Source organism: Phyllostomus discolor, chromosome 5 (genome assembly GCF_004126475.2).
Source record: "Phyllostomus discolor isolate MPI-MPIP mPhyDis1 chromosome 5, mPhyDis1.pri.v3, whole genome shotgun sequence".
Classification (NCBI taxonomy): domain Eukaryota; kingdom Metazoa; phylum Chordata; class Mammalia; order Chiroptera; family Phyllostomidae; genus Phyllostomus; species Phyllostomus discolor.
Window position 1 is genome coordinate 154086241 of NC_040907.2, and position 26236 is coordinate 154112476.

At 41.2% G+C, this 26236-nt stretch overlaps 1 protein-coding gene across 2 annotated transcripts in view; it reads right to left on the reverse strand.

Annotated features, from left to right (window-relative positions):
* Nucleotides 1-26236, reverse strand: part of ARMH3 (armadillo like helical domain containing 3) — a 186528-nt gene that overhangs the window by 18506 nt on the left and 141786 nt on the right. The window contains exon 24 of one of the 2 annotated variants that reach the window (XM_028511632.1): nucleotides 18048-18126. The exons of the other annotated variant lie outside the window; for it this stretch is intronic. Within the exon in view, the coding sequence (XP_028367433.1) occupies nucleotides 18048-18126 (79 nt within the window). The remainder of the gene's footprint in view (nucleotides 1-18047; nucleotides 18127-26236) is intronic. 2 annotated transcript variants of the gene reach the window in all.

Consider the following 26236-nt stretch of genomic DNA (forward strand, 5'->3'; position numbering starts at 1 on the left):
TGGAGAGTTATCAGCAGGGGAGTGGGAAGGGGAGAGAAAGGGAAAAGGTACAGAGAATAAGTAGCATAAATGGTAGGTAGAAAATAGACAGGGGGAGGTTAAGAATAGTATAGGAGCCCTGGCTGGCATAGCTCAGTGGATTGAGCACGGGCTGCAAACCAAAGCATCGCAGGTTCGATTCCCAGTCAGGGCACATGCCTGGGTTGCAGGCCACGGCCCCCAGCAACCGCACAATGATGTTTCTCTCTCTCTCTCTCTCTCTCTCTCTCTCTCTCTCTCTCTCCCTTCCCTCTCTAAAAATAAATAAATAAAATCTTAAAAAAAAAAAAGAATAGTATAGGAAATTAGAAGCCAAAGAACTTATATGTATGACCCATGGACATGTACTAAAATGGGGACAGGGGGTGATGTGGGTGGGAGGGGGTGTGCAGGGCAGAGGGGAATAAAGGGGGGGGGAATGGGACAACTGTAATAGCATAATCAAAATATATCATTAAAAATCTGTTGTTTTTGAAAAAAATCTAAAAAAACATTTATGTAATACAAAAATGAAATATTTAGGGATGGAACAAAACAGATGGAAGACAATATGCTAAAAAAGCTATAAAACATTAATGCTACTTGACTTTAAATTATACTACAGAGCAATAATAATCAAATCAGCATGGTATAGGCAGAAGAACAGACACAAAGATGAATGGAACAGAATTGAGAGTCCAGAATAAAAGCCACATGTATATGTGCAAATAATTAAAAAAAAAAGATTTTATTTATTTTTTTAGAGAGGAGAAAGGAGGGAGAAGGAGTGGGAGGGCAACATCAATGTGTGGTTGCCTCTTGTGTGCCCCCTACTGGGGACCTGGCCCTGCAACCCAGGCACATGCCCTGACTGGGAATCGAACCAGGGACCCTTTGGTTCACAGGCCAGCACTCAATCCACTGAGGCACACCAACCAGGGCTATGTGTAAATAATTTTTGACAAAGAAGTCAAAAACATACAATGGAGAAAAGAAAGCCTCTTCAATAAATGGTGCTGGGAAAATTGGAAAACCTCATGTAAAAGAATGAAACTAGACTATAGTTTGTTACCATGTACAAAAATTAATTTAAAATGGATCAAAGACCTAAATGTAAGAATTGAAACAGTAAAGTACATAGAAAAAAACACAGGTACTAAACTTACAGACTTTGGTCTTAGAGAAGCCTTTATGAACTTGACCCCAAAGGCAAGCAAAGCAAAGGCAAAAATAAATGAAACAGGACAATATTAAACTCAAAAGTGTTTGCACAGCAAAAGAAACCACCAACAAAACAAAAAAGGTGACCCGCCAAATGGGAGAAGATATTTGCAAACAACAGCTCCAACAAGGAGTTAATATCCAAAATATTTGGTCAACCAAAGAGTTTGTGTAGGTTTTTTTTGGCACCATGGCTCTAGGAATGCTTAGCTGTCTTTAACTTCATTCTAAACAATTTATTAGATTGTATTGTGACAGCTGTCATATCAGCAGGCATTTAAAAACAACAAACATCACTCTAGCTGGTGTGGCTCAGGAGACCAAGTGCCAGCCTGTGAATCAAGGGGTCACCAGTTCCATTCCCAGTCAGGGAACGTGTCTGGGTTGTGGGCCAGGGCCCCAGTAGGGACATACGAGATGCCACCACACATTGATGTTTCCCTCTGTTTCTCCCTCCCTTCCCCTCTCTCTAAAAATAAATAAAATCTTTTAAAAAATTATCAAAAGTGGTGAATTTTTGTGCAGGCATTTTAATATTGAAGATGAAAGAAGATATGCAACATTTTTGGCATATTAGACTTTATTATTTCAAGAAAAATAAAAATGCAACTGAAACACAAAAAAAGATTTGTGCAGTGTACGGAGAAGGTGCTGTGGCTGATTGGACATGTGAAAAGTGGTTTGCAAAGTTTTTTTGTACTACTGACATTTTGGCCAAACAATTCTTTGCTGTCTTACATGCTGGAAGATGTTTAGTAGCACTCCTGGCCTCTACCTACTAGAACAGCAGTCCCCAACCTTTTTGGCACCAGGGACCACTTTCGGGGAAGACAATTTTTCCACAGACAGGGATCGAAGATAGTTTCGAGATGATTCAAGTGTATTACATTTATTGTATACTTTATTTCTATTATTATTACATTGTAATATATAATGAAATAATTATACAACTAACCACATACTAGGGGCAGCATGTGGGCATACCAAAACTGTGATTGAGGCAAGTGTGCAGTGCAGGAAAGAGGCATGGACAGAAGTGGTAAATAAAATAATGGGTGGGCCACGTGCAGACTAAAATAAATTTTGGATTCTGACTTAAAACCTGCCATGAGATGCAGCTATACAATTGAAGTACATTAACTCACTTGCCACTATAAAGCCTGCTACCAGGGGTAGCTTAATTGTCACTTGCCACTCACTGATAGGGTTGTGATATGAGTCTGCAAGCAATTCATTTATTAAGGTCTCTGTGCAGTCAAACCTCTCTGCTAATGATAATCTGTATTTGCAGCCGCTCCCTAGCACTGGCATCACCGCCTCAGCCCCGCCTCAGATCATCAGGCTTAGATTCTCATAAGGAGTGCGCAACCCAGATCCCCGGCATGTTCGGTTCATATAAGGGATCACGCTCCTGTGAGGATCTAATACCTCGCTTGTCTGAGGAGGTGGAGCTCAGGCAGTAATGCAAGTGATGGGGAGTGGCTGTAAATACAGATGAAGCTTCGTTCGCTTGCCCGTTGCTCCTGCTGTGTGACCCAGTTCCTAACAGGCCATGGATGGAGGGATACTGATCCGTGGCCCAGGGGTTGGGTACCCCTGCACTAGAAGCCAAGAGCGGGAGATAGCCAACATACTCAAAGTATCTAAATCAATAAACTTACTGGTGAAAATGAAAACTGTGACTTTTATTTTATGGAAAAAACTAAATGGACTTTTTGGCCAACCCCATATATAAAGAACTCATACAACTCAACACTAAACAAAGAATCCTATTAAAAAGGGGCAGAGAACCTCATCACACACTTCTCCCAAGAAGATATACAAATAATAAAGAGATGTCAAAAGATGCTCAATTTTACTAGCTACTAGGGAAATGCAAAGCAGCAGACTCATAGATGGAGAGCAGGATGACAGCTAAGGGGTGGCGAGGTGAGGGGTGGAGGGATGAGCAGAAAGGAAAAAGGACTCATGGACATGGACAATGGTGTGGTGACTGCAGAGGGGAGGGGGCATATAAGGGGACTAAATGGTAATGGAAAAAATACAGTAATTTTTTTATTTTAAAAAACTACAACAAGATATCACTTCACACCTGTCAGAATGGCTATTATCGACAAGACAGGTAATAACAAGTGTTGGAGAGGTTCTGGAGAAAAAGGAGCCCTCACTCACTGCTGGTGGCGAACTTGTATAGCCACGGGGGAAAACAGTATGGCAGCTCCTCCACAAATTCAGAACAGAGTTACCATATGGTCCAGCGACCCCTCCTCTGGGTATCTGCCCCCCAAATTTGAAAACATTTATTCACAAAGATATATGCACCCCTATGTTCACTGCATCAGTATTCACAGAGGCTAAGACATGGAAACAACCAAAGTGTCCTTCGACGGATGACTGGATACAGAAAGTGTGGTACATATATGCAGTGGAATACTACTCAGCCATAAGAAAAGGTGAAATGCTACCATTTGTGACAACGTAGATGGACCTAGAGAATATTATGCTAAGTGAAATAGTCACTCAGAAAAAGCTACACACCATGTGATTTCACTCACACGTGGGGCACAAAACTGAAACTCAAACACAGACAACTGTATGGTGGTTGCCATCTTTTCATATCATCTCTTGCCATCTCTTCGCCATTTTTAGGTCTTCTTGGGAGAGGTGTGTGATCAGGTCCTCTGCCCATTTTTAACTGGACTGTCTGCTTGGTGCTGAGTTGTGTGAGTCCTTTATGGTGGGGCCAAACATGGTGACGGAAGGAAGATGGGCTGACTCTGGGTGCCGGGCACACAGAGCACTGTGCAGATCATGTGTGAGAAATGTGCACTCGACACCAGTGTAATCTTATTAACCAATGTCACCCCAATAAATTTAATTCAAAAGATAAAATCAAAGTATGAAAAACATTAATGAGGAAAGTTAAAAGGTCTAAATAAACACCATGATCATGAACTTGAAAAAATATTATTAGTGTCAGTTCTCCCCTAAGTTGATCAATAAAGTTAATGCAATTCCAGTAAAATCTTACCAGTTTGGGTTTATTTTGGTGGTGGTGGTGGTAGTGGTTACATAAATATATTTTCTTTTATGTTAACTATATCTCAATAAAGTTAAATAAAAAATAAGTCCAGTAAATCATGACTAGTCAAAACAAAAAAGTACGGCACGGCAGTAAGCTCATGTCTGTTTCTGGTCTTGCTATTCCATTCCTGGTTGGGGCAAGGAGCACTCAGACTGATACATCACCCACTCTAAGCTAGTGCTTCCCAGAACTTCAGCAATGCCAAGGATTCCCCTCACTGTACTCCTCCATGGCACTCCTCCACCCCTGGCATTCTTCCTGACAAATTAAATGGACTCTGGGTGGCAATCAACAGTGTTTAGAATACTTTTGAGCTGGACACTAGCCACATGAGAGGCTTTTTTAAGTGGGTACATTTACCTGCACTTTCTGACAAACTCAACCAATTTGCCAAGCTTAGGGACTTACACGTACATCGTGGACATCTAGTGAAAATTCTGCTTTTGCCTTTTCCATGAAACTGAGGAAGGGATGAGAGGTACAAGATAATCATGGCTTTTCATGTGGAAACTCACTCCAAATAAGGGTCACTAGCCAACCTTTGATGGGTGTACAATGAGGCAGTATTTCGCCAGAGTGCAAGAGCAGGAGGGTTGACTTGTCCTCCTTAGGCTTGTAAAGGGGCAGGTGGGGTAGCTGCAAGCTTGCCAGTTACATCACTGAGGGAGGTCTACAGGAAGCACAGACAAACGTCTAAGCAAGAAAGTGGTGAACCTGATTCTTACACTGTGAAGTCCTCAAGGATGGGCTGGTTTGATTGCCCCGGCTTGGTGCAAAGCAGATATTCCTGTACTTTAGCACAGAAAAGAAATAATAAAATATGGGGAACTTGAGGTTAGGACACCCAGTATTCCTTGTCTTACTGCACTAACCAAGGACACCCAGAAGTAGAGAATTCTTAGATCAAAGCAGGTTCTGCGAGATTCCCTGGGAGGCAAGAATTGGTTCTTTTTCAGAACACTTTAGCTCAAACTGGAAAGAAGAAAAGAAAACAAAACAAAGGGAGGAAGGAAGAAAACAAGCCACTAGCACAGGAATTAGAACGAAGAGCAGCAACCTGGTAAGAAAATCGTAGACCTCATTGAATGAGCATCCCTCCCTCCACTGGGTGCTCACAGTGAGTTTCTGGCCAAGATAACCTGCATATCTCTGCAGGCACAATTATTCAATATAATTGCTTAGAAACAAGGACCTAAAAGATGGACACAAATGTCTTAGGCTAAAAAAAGAAAATACTTTTAACTGTCTCCTCTATACAGGCACCCTGCACATAACGTGCAGAAAATTTTTTTCCTTTCCTATTTTCACCTAATATACTTCAGGACTAAACAACAGTTTCAGAACCGATTTAAGTCCGCTAGCTCTCCCACTCCAGCCATGTCTTTCGAGCCTGTTACCAAAGGGCTCTCCACTGCCCTAAGATTTATTGATCTGACAGACTGGCTCTGCCCTTCAGCAGGGTGGACCAGATAATGAACCTCACTGTGGGTGATTAGTGAGAGGCCATCAGCTGGTTAAAGGAGTGGTGACAGTGACTTTCTTTAATTTCCCTGGGCAGTTGCTCCACCTCTCTGACTTTATTTGGTTGAAGCCCTAGACACCCCTTGTGATGCTTTTCTTTGCACTAATTACAGATCCAACATGCCCGGACCCTTACCCTGCACAAGCAAGGAATGAAATCATGCTAAGAGGCAGCCAGGGTAATGAGGGTAGGGGAACACGATACACTAATATCACACTAGGCCCTCTCCTTCTCAATGGTTTATTGCGGGGGCAGGAGGGCGGAACACTCTGCCTAGCTCCAACCGAAATGCAGTTGTCTCTGCTCTCCCCACCTGAGGTTTCTCTTCTTGGAAACGTGTCACATCTCAGGGAAGGAAACGGAAAACGTGGTCCGTGTACCTAATTCACTGCTGCTTCGACATGGGGTCTCTGCCTCCCTACCTAGCTGCACTGGATATCCCTCCCTAACAGACGAAAGTTCTTTAACAGGAGTCTCATTTGTGGGCTATCCGGCTTCCCTTCTAGCTGGCGGGGTCATTTTTAAGATTGCCAACTTTCTTGGAGCAGGATCACTGTGAAAAGGTCAAAGTGCTGTTATGGTAGTTAGCAAAAACATTTCCAATTGACACAGCCATGACAGAGCTAACACGCCTGCATGGCAACACTTCTGGCCTCTGATGTTACCACAGAGGCAAACCATGCTTTTCTGAGCATCCTTACGGTTTTAAGCTACCTCCTCAGTTGCTCCACCTCTCTGAGTGGAAATAAAACAAAAGTTCCCAAAGATTTGTTTGGAAGGAAGGAGGTGGCTAAAAATCAATCTGAAGAAGGAAGTCCTACCTGCACATTCTCATCTAATAACCAGATAAAGGATCTTTCTTAGGCGAACCCAGGAAAGCAAGGGCTGCTGTCTCCTGGAACCTTTTGAAAAGATGGTAATTCCTGGAATTCCTATGAGCTGCAACACTGTTCCTCCTGTGCACTGCCAATGAAGCTTCACTGGTAATGAAGCCTGGCTGAGGAAGACCAAAAGTTTATGTGATTGGGCATTTCAAAGTTCGTACTTAGTTGGAGAAAATGCTGACAGAGGCAGAGAGGAATAAGCTGAGCTCTTCACCAGTGACCTCAGCATTCATCTAGCTTGGCTCTGGGACATTAATTTTAAGAGTCTTCATTTTGCCTTTGAAAAACAAAATGGAACTACTACTTTAAAAATAATTAAAATTCTGCCCTGGCTGAGTAGCTCAGTTGGTTGGGGAGCCACTTTGTGCACCAAAAGGTTGTGGGTTCAATTCCCAGTCAGGGCACATATTGGGATGTGGGTGGGAGGCAACCAATTGATGTTTCTCTTTCACATCAGTGTTTTTTTTCTCTCTCAAATTAGTAAACCATATCCTCGGATGAGAATTGAAAAAAAAATATGACTTGAACAATTAAAATAAAAATATATACATATGTATAGCTCTGCACACAATACACTACACAGATGATGGATTATAGAATTACACACCTGAGACCTATATAGTTTTATTAACCAAAGTCACCTCTATAAATCCAATTAAAAATAAAAATAAAAGAAGCAAAATGACATCACAGTTGGATGTAACAGTAGAGCAATGCATTCAAAGTGGTGAGAGTAAGTTTTTAATTAAATCTAAAATCTCATATTTATTTGAATACTTTATTATGTGGGAAAAATAAATACTTTTTCAAATATGCAGACAAAAATAAAAGCCTACCAATTACGCATTCTTTGTAGAAAAAAAATTATATTAGGTCAGGTATTCTCCAATAAAAAGTAAAAATATATTCGAGAAATTAGAAAGAATAGAATCCAAGAAACAACGGAAGTAACTGGGGTGAGTCAGGTTTGGGTGGGAAACTAGAACCCTCTAGAGTAGGAGTGTCCCAAATTAAAGTGGGAACAGGAGGGTGTGTAAGTAAATGTGTTTTTTTGTTTTATTTATTAATTTTTAGAGAGAGAGGAGGGGAGGGAGCAATGGCAGGGGGGAAAGGGATCTGTTGTTCCCCTTATTTATGCATTTACTGGTTGACTCCTGTATGTGCCCTGGTCAGGGATCAAACCCACAACCTTGGCGTATGGGGACGATGCTCTAACCAACTGAGCTTCTTGGCCAAACCCAAAAGTATTAAATTATTTACTGTTACAAAAACAACCACTAGAAAGCCATGAAAACAATGATATTTCTAATTATAACTGGGCAAATGAGGAGGGGAGCAAGGGCTTCCTACGTCCTTCATTCTTCATGTTTTACGATGGAGTACAAACAGATGTTAGGTGATGACTCAGTACTTTCTGTTGCTGTTTGGTTTTGATTTTCCTAGAATAAATTGTTGTCTTTGAAAAAATGATTAAAATGCAATGTGTAGCCCTTTAAATTTTGACTCACATACATATATCATCTATTAAAATAAATAAATACAAACTTTGAAAAGATCGCCATGTTCCTTTGGTGTGTGGGAAAGTTTTCTTTCTCATCAGTGACCTTCCTGACATGCTGGAACACAGACTCTGCCCTCACATGTGAAGCTGTCACCTGTGCCAGGAGCCTCTGCTTAGACACTCCTGCCTCACTGGCAGGCAGACTCTCCAGGCCCCTGGTCAGCACCTTCTTTCCTCAGCTGAACGGGCCCTTCCCAGACCAGCACTCCCCCAGGAATGGGCCCTGTTACCTCCACCCTCCCTTCCCCGGTCGGCCTCTTCCTTCAGGATCACCCACAAGCTCAGGTTGTCAGACACCCCTCAGCCTGATGAAATGGAAAAAGCTCGGACTTTGGTTTCAGACAAACCTAGGTTCACATATTTACCATTAATAGCTGTGTATCCTTGGACAAACTCTTGGTCTCCTTACTATCCTTATCTATAAAATGAGGATAATGGCACCAATTTCAAATAGTTGATGTAAGAATTAAGTCAGTAAGCTAAGTAAAAGTGCCTCGCTCAATAACTACTAGTTGTTCCTTTCCTTTTATCTATTTGTATCCTTTTTAAATGCAAGATACTTTCTTCCCTGTTTCTGGTAGTGCAGCTTACCTTCTGGTCCAACTAAGAGAATGGCCATCCTAAGTGGCACATAATCAGCTCTTATGTGTACCTTCTCAAGATGCCCAATGTAACATAAAGTTGATTTCTGAGGTTAAGCAAGAGGCTTGTAAGAAAATGAGAATCCCTCTGGCTCTGACTCTGTGTCTTTCCTGCTTTAGTGGATCCAGTGAATAAACAAACTGTTTTTCTGCCCAACAGGTGAACTGAAATGCCAGAATCTAAGCAAAATCAACCAGGAAGGCAGGGTCAGCCAGCCAGCCTTGTGTCACATGCCCGCACTCAGTAAGAGTTCCCACAGCAACCATCACTCAGGGTTACTGAGAAAGCCGTGTAAAACCATAGGCTATTGTAGACAAATACAATGCTAAGCATAGGAAATGGAGTTATGGCTACCATGGGAATCTGAAGTCTCAGCTCTCCAGCATATGTCTCTGCCAAGGCCGTCTTGCATCGCAGTTAAGGCCCTGTTCTAGCATGAGAAAACATCACAGGGGCTATCAGAGTGGGCTGCTCAGAGGCCTCGATTGCCTGGGGGAGAACTTTATATAGGTGACTGCCATGGGGAAAGTGAACCACACTCACCTCCAGCTCAGAAAGCCCCAACTCACAGCTTTACAGCCTCCTTCCCGCAGTCTTCCCCAACCACTAGTGGTGTGCTGGAGCTGGGTCATGCACGCTCGGCCTGTGACAGCTGAGTGTTTAGTTTGCAAGCACTGCGAGAGCCACTTTGCTTCACATTGGTACCCATGGTGGGGGCATTCACACACAACTCTACAAATCAGCCCCCTTCCCACCATTCACCCCCTCTACCAGTTGTTAAGCATTTATTAGCACTGAAGGGCCAACAATTCTAAAGCTGAAATATCAGGTGCCATTTTCATAAGCCTTGAAGCTCTTAGAATATTCCTCTTAAGATCTTTTTGGGCTTTCGTCTAGATGTTCCCAAGCAGTACTACCCAGGGCCCCTAACAATGTTTGCCCCACAAACTAGGACTCTCCTCTTATTCATGTCCCACTTCTGTCTTAGAAGATAAAGCTAGGTTTCATTAGGATTTGTAAACACAGCAGTTATTTGTAGTGGCTCTTATCTTAGGATCAGGAGAAAATCAAAATGGTTTAGAAAGACTACTAACAGATGGAATATTTAGCTTCCAAAGCACACTTCACTCATTTAGATGAGAAGCATTTTTTTGTTTCCGTAATTTACTTTATAACCTAGTCCCCAAATGAATGATGCCCTGCTTTGTTATAACATTTTTGAAGATGCCTCTTGTAACATACATTATACAGGCCTGCTCTGAAGTCCAAAATCCAACTCTAGTGAGAATGGAGAGTTACAGAAATAACGGAAGGTGAAACTCCAAAAAATTCCTAATGTAGAAAATTTAGGAATCTGGGTGTAGTGTCCTATGGCCCTTGACCTATGGGGGTCCCAGCAGGCCTCCTTCTGATCACCCCAGAAAATTCCCAAGTGTGTCCGTAGAGAAATTTTTAGCAGGCGGTTTGGTTGAAGGAAACACCAGCTTCAAGGCAGATTTGCTCACTCTTAGAAACCAAGTAGACCAGTTGTGGCCAAAGGCGGGTGGGAGGCAGGGTGGGGGGGCGAAAGGGAGGGTGTTGTTCAATGAATAGAGCGTTAGTTTTGTGAGATGAGAAAGTTCTAGACATAAACGTCACAACAATGTGCATATATTAACACTACAACACTGTACACTTGAAAATAGTTAAGATAAGTTTTGTTATGTTTTTTACAAATTAAAAAAAAATGATAGGTTTGCCTGTTAGGCCTTATAATCCACCTGGCATTGAGGCTGGCTCATACTTGTGAACGGAATCAAAGGCAGCGCAATTATGGCAGAGATGAGAGTCAATGCATTAGGGGTTATGGAAGCTGTGATCACTTAAGTGACTGAATTGTACTTCTAAGTCTTCCAGCCTCCAGGTACCTGTGATCTGAGGACGAGATGTACAGAAACTCTGAGACTCCTCTCCAGTCCTTTTCAGGGCCTGACTTGCAGTACATTTTATAATCTATGCCTCTCTATGTATCCAACACCCATCCCTTCTCTGTCAAGTCCCAACTCAAGTCTTCTCTCCTCTTTCCGCACCGCCACAACCTGCAGAGGTCTTTCTCCACCAGGAACTCACAGGTCCCACTGCTAGGACTGCTTAGCTGCTGATGATAAGTTGCCTTCTGCCCTCTCGGGCACTTACTCTATCCTCTGAGGACAAAGGGCCTTTATCACACTTCCGTGTTCCTTAAATGGCTGGCACGATCTGAAGCGCACAGCAGGCACTAAAAGCTGAAATACTGGTCCCGAACGAAGGCCGAAGAAAGCAGGCGTGGGCCAGCCATTTACTTGCTTTCTAATGGGATATTTCAAAGGAACAAAACTGGTCATGAATGTGATGGAAAGCTTAAGGAATCAGGTGCTCAGAGGTTTTGACTTAAATCCTAAATCGCTACTATGTACTCTAGATATTCAGGGCTCCAGAGAATCTTCTGTAAAGTTCTGCTATGAAGCCCTCTCTTGCCTATAAGAAAACTAGAGGTGATATAAATCAGTATGTCATGGCGTTTGTAAACCAAAGCAAATAGTGAATAGCCTAAAAGGAGCTCAAGATCCTTAATGGATATTTTCAAAGGCCTGAGGGCTTTGGGGCAAGGAAAGTGTGAGATATTATTCAAGGCAGCTTGAAGTGTCAAAGACTGGTTGAAAATTTTTAAAAAGATGGACCCTCATCAAGAAAAAAAGGGCATATATATAATTTTACACATAATTTCAGAGTGGATAATAATTGTCTAAAGCTTATTCTTGGACCTTAGGTTAAGAAACCATGAGCTAATATTATTCTGTAAGATTTCCTGACAGACTGCTTGAGTTTGGACCCATTCCTAACATGATCCGGCCAATAATAATAAACTAGTTTTCCTAATTTGACCAGCAAGAATAAAGAAGCGGGAGGAGTATGTACGTGCTGAGGGTAGGCCAGGATAGGGAGGAGCTCTTTCACATCAGCCTGGTTCTATGAAGGGAGCACCGCATCATCAAGACAGGTGTGCTCAGAGCATCCAAACTGAACACGCAGCCTGGAGTCAAGAGTTTCTTTTACTTTTCATCTACATGTATTTAGTACAGACAAAAGGGTCACTGGGATTTATCTAGGAAACACAGGTATCAGGAAACCTAGACTCAGTTGTCCTCCTAGGAGGATGGAAATCACAGGTATCTAGGAAACCTAGACTCAGTTATCCTCCTAGGAGGATGGAAATCAGGGGTGCAGGCCACTGGTGAGGGGAGAAGCAAACCAAATGGTTCTCCAGCTAGGGTCAGGTGCTTACCCACAAGCCACACTGGGGAGCGAAAGGAGCTAAGTCTCAACTAAGTGGGGGTAAGGGGCCCAAAGGGCAATTTTTACAAGATGTGCTAGAGACAAGTAAACCCAGCAGAGAATAAACTGAGAGTAGTTTCACAGTACTTAGAAAAACGAGCTGTATCTTTTCCATAATCTTTATTCATAAAGATATGTAAAATACAAAAAGAAGTCAAATACTCTTACCAAACAACACATACAAATATTAAAATGGATCAAAGACCTAAATGTAAGAGCTAAAACTATAAAACTCTTAGATGAGAACATAGGAGAAAAATTTCATGACACTGCATTTGGCACTGATTTCTCAGGCATGTCACCAAAAGGACAGGCAACAAAAGAATAAATAGATAAGTAGAACTTCATAAAAATTTAAAAGTTTTGTGCATCAACGGACACTGTCAATGCAGTAAAAAGGCAACCCATGGAATGGCAGAAAATATTTGCAAATCTAGAGGAATTAATATCCAGAATATATAAACAACTCCTAAAACTCAGTAACAAAAAAAACAAACAACCCAAGTTAAAAATAGCCAAAGGGCTTGAATAGACATTTCACCAAAGAAGATAGACAAATGGCCAATGAGCACATGAAGAGACACTCAACTTCAATAATAATTAGGGAAATGTGAATCAAAACCACAATGAGATACCACTTCACATCCATTAGGATGGCTATATATATAAAAAAAAACATTAAAAAAGTGCTGGCAAGAATGTAGAAAAACTGGGATATAAAATGGTACAACCACTGTGGGAAACAGTATGGTAGTTTCTCAAAAACTTAAACACAGAATTACAATTCATGATTGAAATAAAAAAAAAAAAGAATTACAATTTGATCCAGCAATTCATTCCTGAATATATATACAAAACAACTGAAAGCAGGGACTCAAACACCTACTAGTACATTGATGTCTTCACAATAGACAAAAGGTGAAAACAACGTAAATGTCCACTGATGGACGAAGGAATGAACAAAATGTGGTATATACAAAGATAGTCTCTTCAATAAATGGCATTGGGAAAACTAGACTGGTACATGTGAAAAGAATGAACTAGACCACCAGCTTACACCACACACAATATACTAAAAAGAGAAAAAAAGATTTAAATGTAAGCCATGAAACCATAAAAAACCTGGAAGAAAACATAGGCAGTAAAATCTCAGATATCTCATGTAGCAATATTTTTGCAGATATATCTACTAGGGAAGGGAAACAAAGGAGAAAAAAACAATTGATACCAGAGCAAATTTAAAAGCTTCTGCACAGCTAAAGAAGCCACCAGCAGGGTGAAAAGGAAACCTGCTGTACGGGAAAACATATTCGCCAATGACACATCTGATAAGGGTTTAATCTCCAAAATATACAAAAAACTAATACAACTCAAGACTAGGAAGACAAACAATCCAATTAAAAAACGGTTAAAGGACTTGAATACACACTTCTCCAAAGAGGACATACAGATGGCCCATAGACATATGAAAAACTGTCCAACATCACTAATCATCAGAGAGATGCAAATTAAAACCACAGTGAGATATCACCTCACACCTGTCAGAATGGCCACCATCAATAAGTCAACGTACAACAAGTGCTGGCGAGGATGTGGAAAAAAGGGAACCCTTGTGTAGTGCTGGTGGTAATGCAAACTGGTACAACCACTGTGGATAGCAGTATGGAGTTTCCTAAAAAAATAAAAAATGGAACTCCACTTTGACCCAGTAATTCTACTTCTAGGGATATATCCTAAGAATCCTGAAACACCATTACAAGAAAATACATGCACCCCTATGTTCATAGCAGCACTATTTACAATAACCAAATCTGGAAACAGCCTAAGTGTCCATCAGTAGATGAGTGGATTAAAAAGCTGTGGTACATTACACAATGGAGTACTATGCAGCAATAAAAAAGGGAAACTCTTACCTTTTGTGACAGTATGGATGGACTGGAGGTTATTATGCTAAGTGAAATAAGCCAGTCAGCGGAAGACAAATACCACATGATCTCACTTATATGTGGAGTCTAATGAACACAATACACTAACAAATAAAATAAAAACAGAAGTATAAATGCAATGCACAGACTGACAGCTGCCGGGAGGCAGGTAGTGAGGACTGGATGAAAGCTGGTGAAGGGATTAGCCAAAGAACATTTCTGCATGACCCATGGACATGGACAATGATATGGGGATTGACTGAGGGGGAGGGGTGGAGGTGGGGTTGGGTGGAGGTGGGCAAAGGGAGAAAAAGTAGGGACAACTGTAATGGCATAAATAAAAAAATGTGATATGTGTGTCACACACAATGCAATATTATTCAGTCTTGAAGAGGATGTAATTCTGGTACATGCTTCAACATAGTTGAACCTTGAAGACATTACACTAAGTGAAACAAACCAGATACAAAAAGAGAAATATTGCATGATTCCACTTATATGGGCCACCTGGCATGGTCAACTACATAGAGACAGAAAGTACAACAGCAGTTACTAGGGGCTGGGGGGAGGAGAAGTGGGTAGTTAATGTTTAATGGGTATAGGATTTTGAATTGGAAAAATGAAAAAGTTCTGGAGATGGACAGTGGTGATGGTTGCACAAAATGTGAGTGTACTTAATGCCACTGAACTGTACAATAAAAATGTTCAAAATGGTAAATTTACATGTATTTTATCACATAAAAAAGGAGTCAAAATGAACAAGTTTCACAATCAACCTCAGACAAATGACACCTGTGTATACAATATAAAAATGCATGCAGCCCTGGCTGGTGTGGCTCAGTGGCTCAGCATCGCCCACAAACTGAAGGGTGGCAGGTTTGATTCCCAGTCAGGGCACATGCCTGGGCTGTGGTTGTGAGAAAGGCGACCAATCTGTTTCTCTCCCTCCCCTCTTCCCTTCCCCTTTCTCTAAAAATAAATGTATAAAATCTTTTAAAAATGCATGCAGTTTGTTACATTAGAAAATGCAAAACCATTCAGTCATGCTCAGGGTATTAACTGATTAAAAAGCTCTGCCCTCCCTGAAGCCAATGAGAAGTAACAGGAAAATGTCATCTATCTTCTGGACAGCTGAAAAAGAAAAACCCATGTGAGAGAATGGACTTGGTTTAATAAGCAATAATGGATTTACAAGCATCACCTTGTAAATGCCTCACACGGAGGATGGAATGTGTCTAGGGGTTGTCAGAACTCAAAAACTCAACAAATCCCTTGCTAGAAAAAATGTCAGGCTGGGCAGGCAGATCTAGTAAAGAACCCTCCCTCGTCACTATTTACTAGGTGCTATAAATTCCAGTTAATGCCTATTCATGGTATTTAGGTTTTATTTTAGGAGTCCATTAGCATCTACGTGGGGATTAAATTTCTAATTTTTTCTTTCTACTTAAGTTTGCCACTAACAACTGCAGGGCCCTGCTGCATCTCAAAGCCAGCTCTTTGGGAAGCTGTGAACACACTTAACACTAAGTGATATTAGCATTGATGTTCGTAAATGAAGGGAGAGAAGTGCTCGAACACATGTTGGAGATTAACGAGGCAGTCAAATACTTCCAATCTGACAGTGCTGAGAATAAAATCAAGTGTACCCTAAGCTGTCATGCAGCGCCCTTCAAAGTCAGCAACAACTATTTTGAGAGCAGTTTTGCAAAGGGTCCCAGAATAGTATCACCACCCTTCCCCCACTCCCCAAGTGCAAAGGATTGTTGAGAGGGAACGAGTATACAAAAACTCCATGAGAACAAGCACCACACTTAGATTGCTCATCACCACTGATCCCCACTACCCAGCACCGTACCTTATATGCAGCAGGCCTGTAATAATGTATTGACTAAATCAATCTTTGAGAGCTGTTACCCCTTCCCCATTCTCACAGAGCACGGTCTACTCTCCCTCTCTGTAGAAATGGCCTCATCTCTGGTTTGTGGACTCTGAGAGACACTTTCATCACTTCATTTAACTTTGAAAGAAGGTGGAGGAGGGTGAGGACATGTGCTTGCTAATCGCTCTCTTCCAGACTGCCTCATGCGCCAGAACGAATTTTTATTATTGGTCTGTGGCTGCTGTAGAGAGATTTCAGCCTGACTTTCCCAAGCTGCTAGGGGATGAATACTGCACGTGGCTGACAGGGAAAATGTACCTTAAAAAAATAAATAAATAAAGCTTTTATTTAGACTAACCAGAGCTCACTGTGGTAGGAAAGTCACCCTTTTTCTCACTGAACAACCTAGAAGATGCTGAATCCTTTTGTATAAAAATGGTATAGCAAAATCAATCTGAACTGGTCCATCAGGAAAAAGGTAGCATTTCGAAGCACCTCACAGAGAGCAGTGGTATCATAGAAGAGGATTCAGGGCTGCTCCATGGGCAGAACAGAAAAAAAGAAAATGAAGCCATTTATAAAGGCAGTTTAAATAAGCGAATGGATTCTCACAGGTGGCCTCACAAAAGAGAACAATTATGTCAAAGGAACAACTGATATACTAATAGAATGCTATCCATCTGGCTGAGGAGAGAGCCACTGGTGGGAATACTGAGAAGCTTGTCTGTTGGGAAAAGGGCTTGCTTGGTGCCTCACTGGGAGAGCAGAACAGCTTTTGGGAACACTGGAACACACGTTGCACTATAGTTGGCTGGCCCTGCTGGCAAGAGGCTCATAGGAGGGTTATACTGATGCACTGGCAAAAAAGGCAGCACACAGCATATGTGGGCTTTTAAAAATTAGCTTGGAGCCTATATACCTGGACTCTCACCTCATGAATACCCTGGCCTTCCAATTTAAGGATAAAGTGCGAAGGGCCCTGGCTGGCTGGCTCAGATGGTGGGAGCATTGTTCCGTACACCAAAACGTTGTGGGTTCAATCCCAGTCAGGGCATATACCTAGGTTGTGGGTTTGATCCCCGGTCCGGGTGTACTCAGGCAGCAACTGATTAACGTTTCTCTCTCACATTGATGTTTCTCTTTCTCCCTATCCCCCCTGACCCTCCCTCTCTCTAAAACAAAACAAACAATAAACATATCCTTGGGTGAGGATTTTTTTTAAAAAAGAATAAAGTGGAAAGAAAGGAGATTGTGTGAATAGGATGCCTCATTTTATGCTTTTAAAAATAGGACTCAAGAGTCTCATTCTGAAACATCAAGTTCAAGCCCATGCCATGCACTAAAGTCCCATCTCTACTTTTATATAACACAGAGCTGAGTGCAGGCACTTTGGGAGATGGGGAAATCAGGCCAGACTCAGGAAAAACACACACACAATACTATCTGCATCTCCAAGTCAGTCCACAACATAGAAACACCTGCTCTGAAATAATTTCTCAAGGCAAACAGAAGCCAGTTACTCAAGAAAATCTGACCCAACAAGGGCTCATGTTTTAACAAGCAAGCAGCATCAAATTAAGCTGAACTCTGGGGTTTTTTAATTGGCAGTTTCATCCATTTCTAAGTTTTCATTTCTTACTTTCCAAAATCGAAATGACTCTCTGCCTAAAATTAAAAAACAGAAATGCTTTATCACCCACTCTAAAATAAGAATTCTCCCAATTTTCACCTACATATCTTCTGTATAATTAAACAAACCTCTCATTCGGCACAAAAACGGAAGCCATTACTATTTAAAGTACTATCAATAAAGCCCTTACTAATTCCTCTTAGCAGCCTGGCTTTTGCCCCTCCTGCTAGCAGCCCCGCCACAGAGTCCCTCTGCGATCACACAGAGGGCAACTTACTTGACTCTAGCCACTGGGGAGGGTCACTCTGGGGAGAGTAATGGCTTACCTGTTCCTCCGACAATTGGGATATGTGATTCACAGCAGCATAGGACTCGATTTTGGGGTTAAAGTGGTTGATGATGGCTCTGAAACAAAGAATTAACATTAAGATAGCACCAGATGTAAGAAAAGGATAAACGAGTTGAAGTATTGCGTACTCTGGTTTAGAGCATGGGAGTGATTGTCAGAGGTGAGCTGATCTCTTAGGGAACATGAGATCATGTAGGGGTGAACTGATAACTCTGAAGTGGGAAGGGTTTAATAATTTATTCAAGACGATAGAATTAAGCATCTCTGCTGTGCAAATAAGCTAGAGAAAACCTCACAACCAAACAAAAAGCAAAACCAAGCACCCTTCAGACAAGAAACTGGAACCAGGAGCCGTCCACTAGGGGGCCCCCGGTGTTCCGGTCAGAATGAGTACTAGTAGTTCCCTGCGCTGTGACTTGGGAGAACGGCGTCCAGTAAAGCGGAACCCAGTGTACGCTAAATATGTTCTCCGAAGAAGCTGAGTTTATCGAAGTCTAGAATTAATCCTCACACGTTAGGCAATCTTTCAAATCAAAATTTTGTTTCCAGCCATTGAAACCAAAATCTGAGTGCCATTTTCAAACACCATCCTTCACTTCCTCACATTCAAGGATCACCAAGTCCTATCAAATCAACCTCTTAAAAATCTCTGAAATCTGAAGCAAATAAATTTCTTTGAAACCAATGCCTTGGTATAGGTCCTTGTCATTTCTTGTCTAGTATAGAAGAAAAAACACAGGTTTCAGATCAGAGTTTTAGTATGAGTCCATATCGATATAAAAATGATTAAATAAATGGAGAGAAAAATTTTTTTAAGATTTTATTTATTTATTTTATTTTTAGGGAGGGAAGGAAGGGAGAGGGGGGGAGAGAGAGAGAGAGAGAGAGAGAGAGAGAGAGGGAGAGAGAGAGAGAGAAACATCAATGTGCGGTTGCTGGGGGTTATGGCCTGCAACCCAGGAATGTACCCTGGCTGGGAATCGAACCTGGGACACTTTGGTTCCCAGCCCAGGCTCAATCCACTGAGCTATGCCAGCCAGGGCTGAGAGAAATTTTTTTAACAGAACAATTTCAAATATGTGTAGATACTTTCCTCGTTAGGAGGTGGAGTTTAGTTCCCATTCCCACTGAGGGTAGCCTAGATTAGTAACTTATTTCCAAAGAATAGAGGAGCAAAAGGGAAAAAGAGTAACTTTACAGTAAAAGCAAAAACACCTGAAGAACACCACCTTAACCAAGTGAGGAAGGCAAATGTCCCCAGTGACGTCGGGTCACATGCTGTCGGGTAACCCTCCCTGGTGCGCTCTGATGGAAAGGGCACCTCACTTCTTTTGTGTGCTTCCTAAACCATGACCCTGAACTGTGTCCTGGAGTAGAAGGAAGACATCAATGGATAAATGGTGAAATGAAACATAAAATAGGGAGTTTAGTTAATAGTAATGCATCAGTGCCAGGTTCCTTCAGCTCACAGGCCGGCGCTCAGTCCACTGAGCTATGCTAGTCAGGGCTCAATGCCAGTTTCTTAGTGTTGATGAATGTAGCATGGGTAATGTAAGAAGGGGATAATTAGGTTGAGAGACATATTTTGCTTTTTTTTCTGTAATTCTAAAATTATTCCAAAATAAAAAGTTTACTAAAATGTGTGTGGCAGCAAAATAGATATCAATGTTTTCTTTTACCATAACTTACTGATTGTGAAGAATTATAGTGTCATTTAATCTAATACAGGTAATAAAAGTATAAACTAGAAACTTCACAAAAACATAATTTGGAATCCTATTTTGACCACTTATTATTCTGAATGATTTGGGGGAAGCTATATGTCTCATCAGAGGGGGAAAAAAGTGGGAATAATAATACTTAGCACTTAGCACAGTAACTAGGAATAGTACATTGTAGGCGTACAATAAATGTTTGTTTAAAGAGTGACTAAATCTTAGAGGATTCTTGCAACATTTATATAATAAAGCAACGTCAAACACCTAGCATAATGCCTGGCACACAGCTGGTGCTCAATAAATATTCAATGAATGAATAAATTAAATACGACAGAAACGGGTCAGGAGCCCTATGCTTTATGCTGCAGAGCTCATACACTAATATTGTTTGGTGGAGCGTATGACAGATTTGCCACTCTGGGAATTTATATCTTTTTAGGGGGGTTGGAGAATATATATTTGGAATGAAGATAAAAATCACCCTCCAACCTGCTCTATAACACTCTCATCTCAGAGCTTCAGGTCTCAGCAGAGGTTAAGGTCTTCCACCATGCAAGCTGAGGGACTGTTCAGAAACCTGAGAGTTGTGGAACAGTCTAAACCCAGTTGGTAATCTCTAACTCAGCCCCCACAAAGGGCACAGAGTACACGTCTCTGCTTTACTTTCCTTGCTGGAGATGCCAGGTGCAGGGCACTAGGCCTAGGAGGTCAGAAAAACAGACTGACATGAGCTGTCTCCCTTCAGGCTCTATTGCAAGGAATTTGAGAGAAGGCTTGGGTGCTTTTTACTGTTGAAATAGAAATGTATTCTAAGATTGCAACAAGATGCCAAAACACTGAAACCAAATTAAGTCAGCCCACACTGAGTGACACATGCCTTTGCAGCGACTGACATACTTAGTTTCTCCTTCCCTAGAAATCTGGAGGCTACTAGGGCTCACCTAAGTTATGATTCCACACTGCCCCTAAACTAGGACTTGTGTCTGGCTAGTTCTCAGTGGAAGAAAGATGAGGTACCAGATTTAAGGATGAGGGAAGAGTCTCTTTTTTTCAGGCTTTCCTTCCCATGGGTATCACCTCCAAAAGGATTGACTACCATCTCGTCTGAACATTGGGTGCAGGGGCGGCGAGGGGGCTTCTTCTCCTGAAAGATTCTGACAGTAGCTCTCCCATTTTTACTGATCAAAACCTGACAAAAAGCAACTGTCCAGTGCTGAAGTCTAAAATTTGAGTGTTCCAGCAAGGAAGAGCAATTTTTTTTTAATATCAGAAGATGAATGAGCAGAATGTGAGTTTAAGTCCCTCCTACCCATTCTATCTAAACCCTGCCCCTACAAAAAAGGGCAGGGTCAGAAAAGGTGAATACTATAAGCAGGACCCAAGTGCCTTGTTCCTGACTAGCCTGACACAAAATAAAGTTCAGAAAAGGTAGCTGAAGAGACCAGAGAGGAGTCTTGTGTGGCCAGGAAGCTAGGCAGGCTGTCTCAGGGCATCCCCATTAGATTAATATTGAATTGTTATGAATACCGTATTTTGTCATGTATAATGTGCTGCCACATTTTTGGCTCAGACTTTCAGGGGGGAAAATCTTTTGTTTTAATTTTATAATTCAATTATTTATTTATTTATATTTAGATACGTAGTGTTTATATTATAAAATATTTTTTTGCATTTGTTTTTGAACATATTATGGTACAAGAAATTTTATGTAACAAATAATTACAAAACACAAGAACAGATACAAGGTATTTCAAATACTACCCATGTATAATGCACATCCTTATTTTTCCCTAAAAAATTTTGGGTAAAAATTTGTGCATCATACACGGTGAATTATGGTATTTGTTCCCCAGTCCCTGTATCCATATGTTGAAGCCATAATCTCCAGTATGACTGTACTTGCAGAGAGGGCCTTTATTGAAGTAGTTAAGGTTAAATGAGGTCATAAGGGCTGGGCACTGACCCAACATAATTAGTGTACTTATAAGAAGAGATAATAGAGAGATTGCTTGATCTCTCTCTCTCCACCATGTAGGGACAGCCAAAAGGTGGCTGGCTGGCTGTAAGTCAAGAAGAGTCTGCACCAGAAACTGACCCTGCTGGACCGTGGTTTAAAGACTTCTAGCATCCAGAACTATGAGAAAATAAATTTGGTTTTTAAGCTGCCTAGCCTATGGTATTTTGTTATGGCAGCTGAGAAAACTAATACATGGATGTTCTACTCCCCACAGGGACCCTGGCATTTGGGCAAAGCAGATCACAGGTCAGAATCAGTCTTTGTTTATCAAAGTAGTAAAACAGATAAAGTCGGCTTCTCATTATGCAGGTGACTTCCTCTTTTCGTACCCTTTACTTTATGGATTAGTTTCCTTCTTTTCTAGAAGAGGATCATTCTGAGATTCCTACCCTACAAAGTACCAATCACAAGTACCATAAATGTAGCGACAGGGACAACCAGCTTCTCAGACAGACTGGACTTGGCCTTTCAACCTTTACTAAGTGAGAAATACAGACTTTAGTAAAAAAACATTTTGCAGGAGTTTCTTCTGAGTGGCCTGTGACATAAAGAAAACCACACACATACACTGAACAGAGACAACGTCTGAGAGGGCAGCAGTGCAGGCAATACCACACATAGCAGAGAAAGAACACTCCAAACAGCACTCTATATCCTTAGCAGTCCGTCCTCACTCCTCCTCTGACCCTCTTCTCAGCCCCAAACAGCCACTAATCTTCTTTCTCTCTCTATATAGTAATTTATTGGGTTGGCCAGAAAGTCCATTTAGATTTTTCCATAAAATAAGACATATTATTCATTTTCACCAATAACTTCATTGATTTGGATATTATGACTATGTCAGCTACCTCCCCCCTATTAGGTTCTAGTGGGTGGAGGCCAGGGATGCTGCTAAACATCTTCCAATGCATGAGACAGCCCCACAGCAAAGAATTATTTGGCCAAGATGTCAATAGCACCAAGAAACCTCGCAAACCATTTTCACTCATTCAATCAGTCACAGAACTTTCTCCATACACTCCAAAAACTTTTTTTTGCGCTTCAGTTGCCTTTTTATCTTTCTTTTTTTAAAATATTTTATTTATTTATTTTTAGAAAGGGAAGGGAGGGAGGAAGAGAGAGAGAGAGAAACATCAATGTGCAGTTGCTGGGGGCCATGGCCTGCAACCCAGGCATGTGCCCTGACTGGGAATTGAACCTGCGATGCTTTGGTTTGCAGCCCAAGCTCAATCCACTGAGCTATGCCAGCCAGGGCGCATTTTTATCTTTCTTGAAATAATAAAGCATAACACACCAGATACATTACATGTCTCCTTCCATCTTCAATATTAAAATGGCTACACAAAAATTCACTAATTTTGACAAGTTTTTTTAATGCACTCATTACACGCTGATATGACAGCTGTCACAATGCAATCCAATAAAATTATTTCAATGAAGTTAAAGGTGACTAAGCACTATTAGAGCCATGATGTGGAAAAAACTAAATGAACTTTCTGGCCAACCCAGTACCTATTTTGGACCTTCCCAATAAATGGAATCATACAGTATGTGGCTTCTTTCACTTACTATTGTCAAGGTTCACCTATGTTGTAGCATTTATTAGTACTTTGTTCCTTTTTGTGGCTACATAATATTCTATATAGCTATACCACATTTTGTTTATCCTTTCTTCAGTTTATACATTCTTCAGTTATCCATTCATGGACATTTGGCTTGTTTCTACTTTTTGGATATTATGAATAATGTGCTATGAATATTTGTATACAAGTTTTTGTGTAGACAATGTTTTCATTCTTTTGGGCATATACCTAGGAGTAGAATTTCTGGGTCTGTGGTAACTCTTTGTATTAAGATTTGAGGAACTGCCAAATCCCTTTCCAAAATAGCTGTACCACTTTACAATCCCACCAGCAATGTATGAGAGTTCTAATTTCTCCATGTCCTTGTCAACACTTGTTACTGTCTTTTTGATTATTGTTCTGCTAGTGGGTATGAAGTGGTATCTCACTGGGGTTCTGTATCAGATATATGGTATGCAAATATTGCCTCCCATTCTGTGGGTTTTCTTTTCACTTTCTTGATGGTACCATTTGCAGCACAAAATTTTTTAACTTGACCTACTTTTGCTTTGTCACTTTGTGCCTTTGGTGTCTTATCTAAGAGTCGTTGTCTAACCCAGGGTTATGACTATAAAATAAAACAATGATTGTACATGTTAAATGGGTGAATTATAATATGAATAAAATTTAAAACAAAAAGATTAATATTAAGGTCTCTGCCTCCAACAGTTCTTGAGAAAGCTGCCTTCCCCAGCAACCAATTCCATTAGAACTCACAGATCACAGGGAGTTTCACTTACCAAGATAACTTTCCTAGAGCTTGCATATATTAGCAATGCTGGCGGCAAGAGGAAAAGCAGCTCAGAGCAGAGAGAGTTTAAGAAGCTAGCTGCTGGAGAAGCCTCTGTGGTGCAGTGCCACAAGAGGCAGCAGAGACGTGGGTGAGACTGGCAGCGGAAGCCACGTGTGCAGCAGGGAGGACCAACCCTGCCTGGAGAGAAGAATAGTTCAATTTCTGGTCATATGCATGGTGTCATTAGATCAAAAGGTCTGCATCTGGCAGGTGGTGCCAACTTTTGGCTGCTGAACAAAGAACTCCTTGGAATCACAGGTTGCGGGTAGATTGGTAGAGGAGAAGGATGCTTTCCTTATTTTTAACACCCTTGACAATTTTTTTTTTAAAAGAAATGGCTGGAACTGCCCACGTTACTCAGAGAGAGCCATCCCTCCAGGACTATGAAGAGGGTTTCAAGAAATAAGGTCTAAGGGAAGGGAAAGGAGTCTGGAGGTAGAACTTGGTGGAGAAAGGGAATATAATTTCTAACCAAACTTCCAGCTTTCCTCAAATTGGAACTAAATGTTCCATAAGAGCAAGAATCAAATTTAGTTTGCTCACCAATATATTCCCAGGCCTTTAGCAAAATTCTGGGCATGCTGAGAGATTTTAAAAGCTGAATGAATAAATAAATGAAAGTCTAAGGTTTCTGTCCAGTCTTACTACAAGCAAGGAGGTCCATGATCTCCAGCTAGTCTCCAAAAGTGTGAAAATAACAGTAAAAATGTTTTAGCCCCACCCTGTGAGAAAAGGTACCTCAGACACGAACAGCTGTCCTCTAAAGAAGAAACAAAAGTTGTTACTAAAGACAGGAAAGCTTCCTCATCTTCTCAAGGCATACCAGGAGGCCAGAGAAAAACTTTCAGGCATTTCCTATTAAGGTAATCTAATATGTTCCAAAAAGTAAGCCTAAGTTTCTGTTTGTTTATTTGGGGGTGAGGTGGGAGAGCAGTGGGGGCGTGTGTTACACTCCGGTACTTGGTGTCTTAGAGCTACTGAATCAGACAGTCCCCAAGTGGAAAAGAAAAGACAAAGGCATAGTCAAAGGGAAATTGCGAAAGCTAGCCACAGTGAGGGATGGCTCCGCATCCAAAGCACCTGTAAGGGCAAGTATCTGGGCCACCCTCCAAGCAACTGTCAACTTCTGACTGCTGAAGACAGGGGTCACTTAAACTGAAGCAAAATGAAGTGGACATATGGAACAGCAAAGCTGAGCTGGGGATTTCTTGGTCCATTTTTAACTTATTCTCTCTGACTCATGACTCTGCAAAGCAGCTTTCTTTTCCCCAGTGCTGGGTAGATGATGGCGAAGACACAGAGTTAATGCCCAACTTACCCAAGAAATGCACGGAAATGTTACCTTAACAATGTGGGCAATGTTTGCTTAAGAGAAAATGTGAATTCTTCTTCATATCCAATGTGAATCTAAAGCAAATTCTCCAAAGATGCAATTTCTCACAATACCAGCTATCTCCCACAGACAGGGTGGAGGGGCATCTAAGGGTCTTTTTATGAAGCAATAAATAAATAATAGTTTCATCTAGGAGTCCAGAGCATGGTGACTGTTTCCTGACTGAGCTATTTGAAGGAAGCAAGCTGTCTCTGAAAGTTGCTATGTCAATCCTTCAGGCAGGTTCTGGCTGAGTAGCTGAGTTGGTTAGTGCGTGGTCCTAATGTGTTAAGGTTGCAGTTTCAATTCCCACCAGGGCACAGATAAGAACCAAAGAATGCATAAATAAGTGGAACAACAAATTTATGTTTCTTTCTCTCTGCCCCTTCCTCTCTCAAATTAATAAATTTTAAAAAACATTAAAAAAAAAAACTTCAGGCAGAAAGGAGGAAACCAGGCAAAAGCTGTTTGCAGAAGAAGTTTCTGGGGCTCTCATTACAAGGGAGGAGACATAACTGGTACACTTGACATGGTGCACACTGGAAAGACTCCTAAAGTTTCACCCTAAAATTACTCTTATAAGGCTACCCGATTTACAAAAAAGAGACTGTAGGTTAATATCTGAAGCCTGATAAAAATAAATC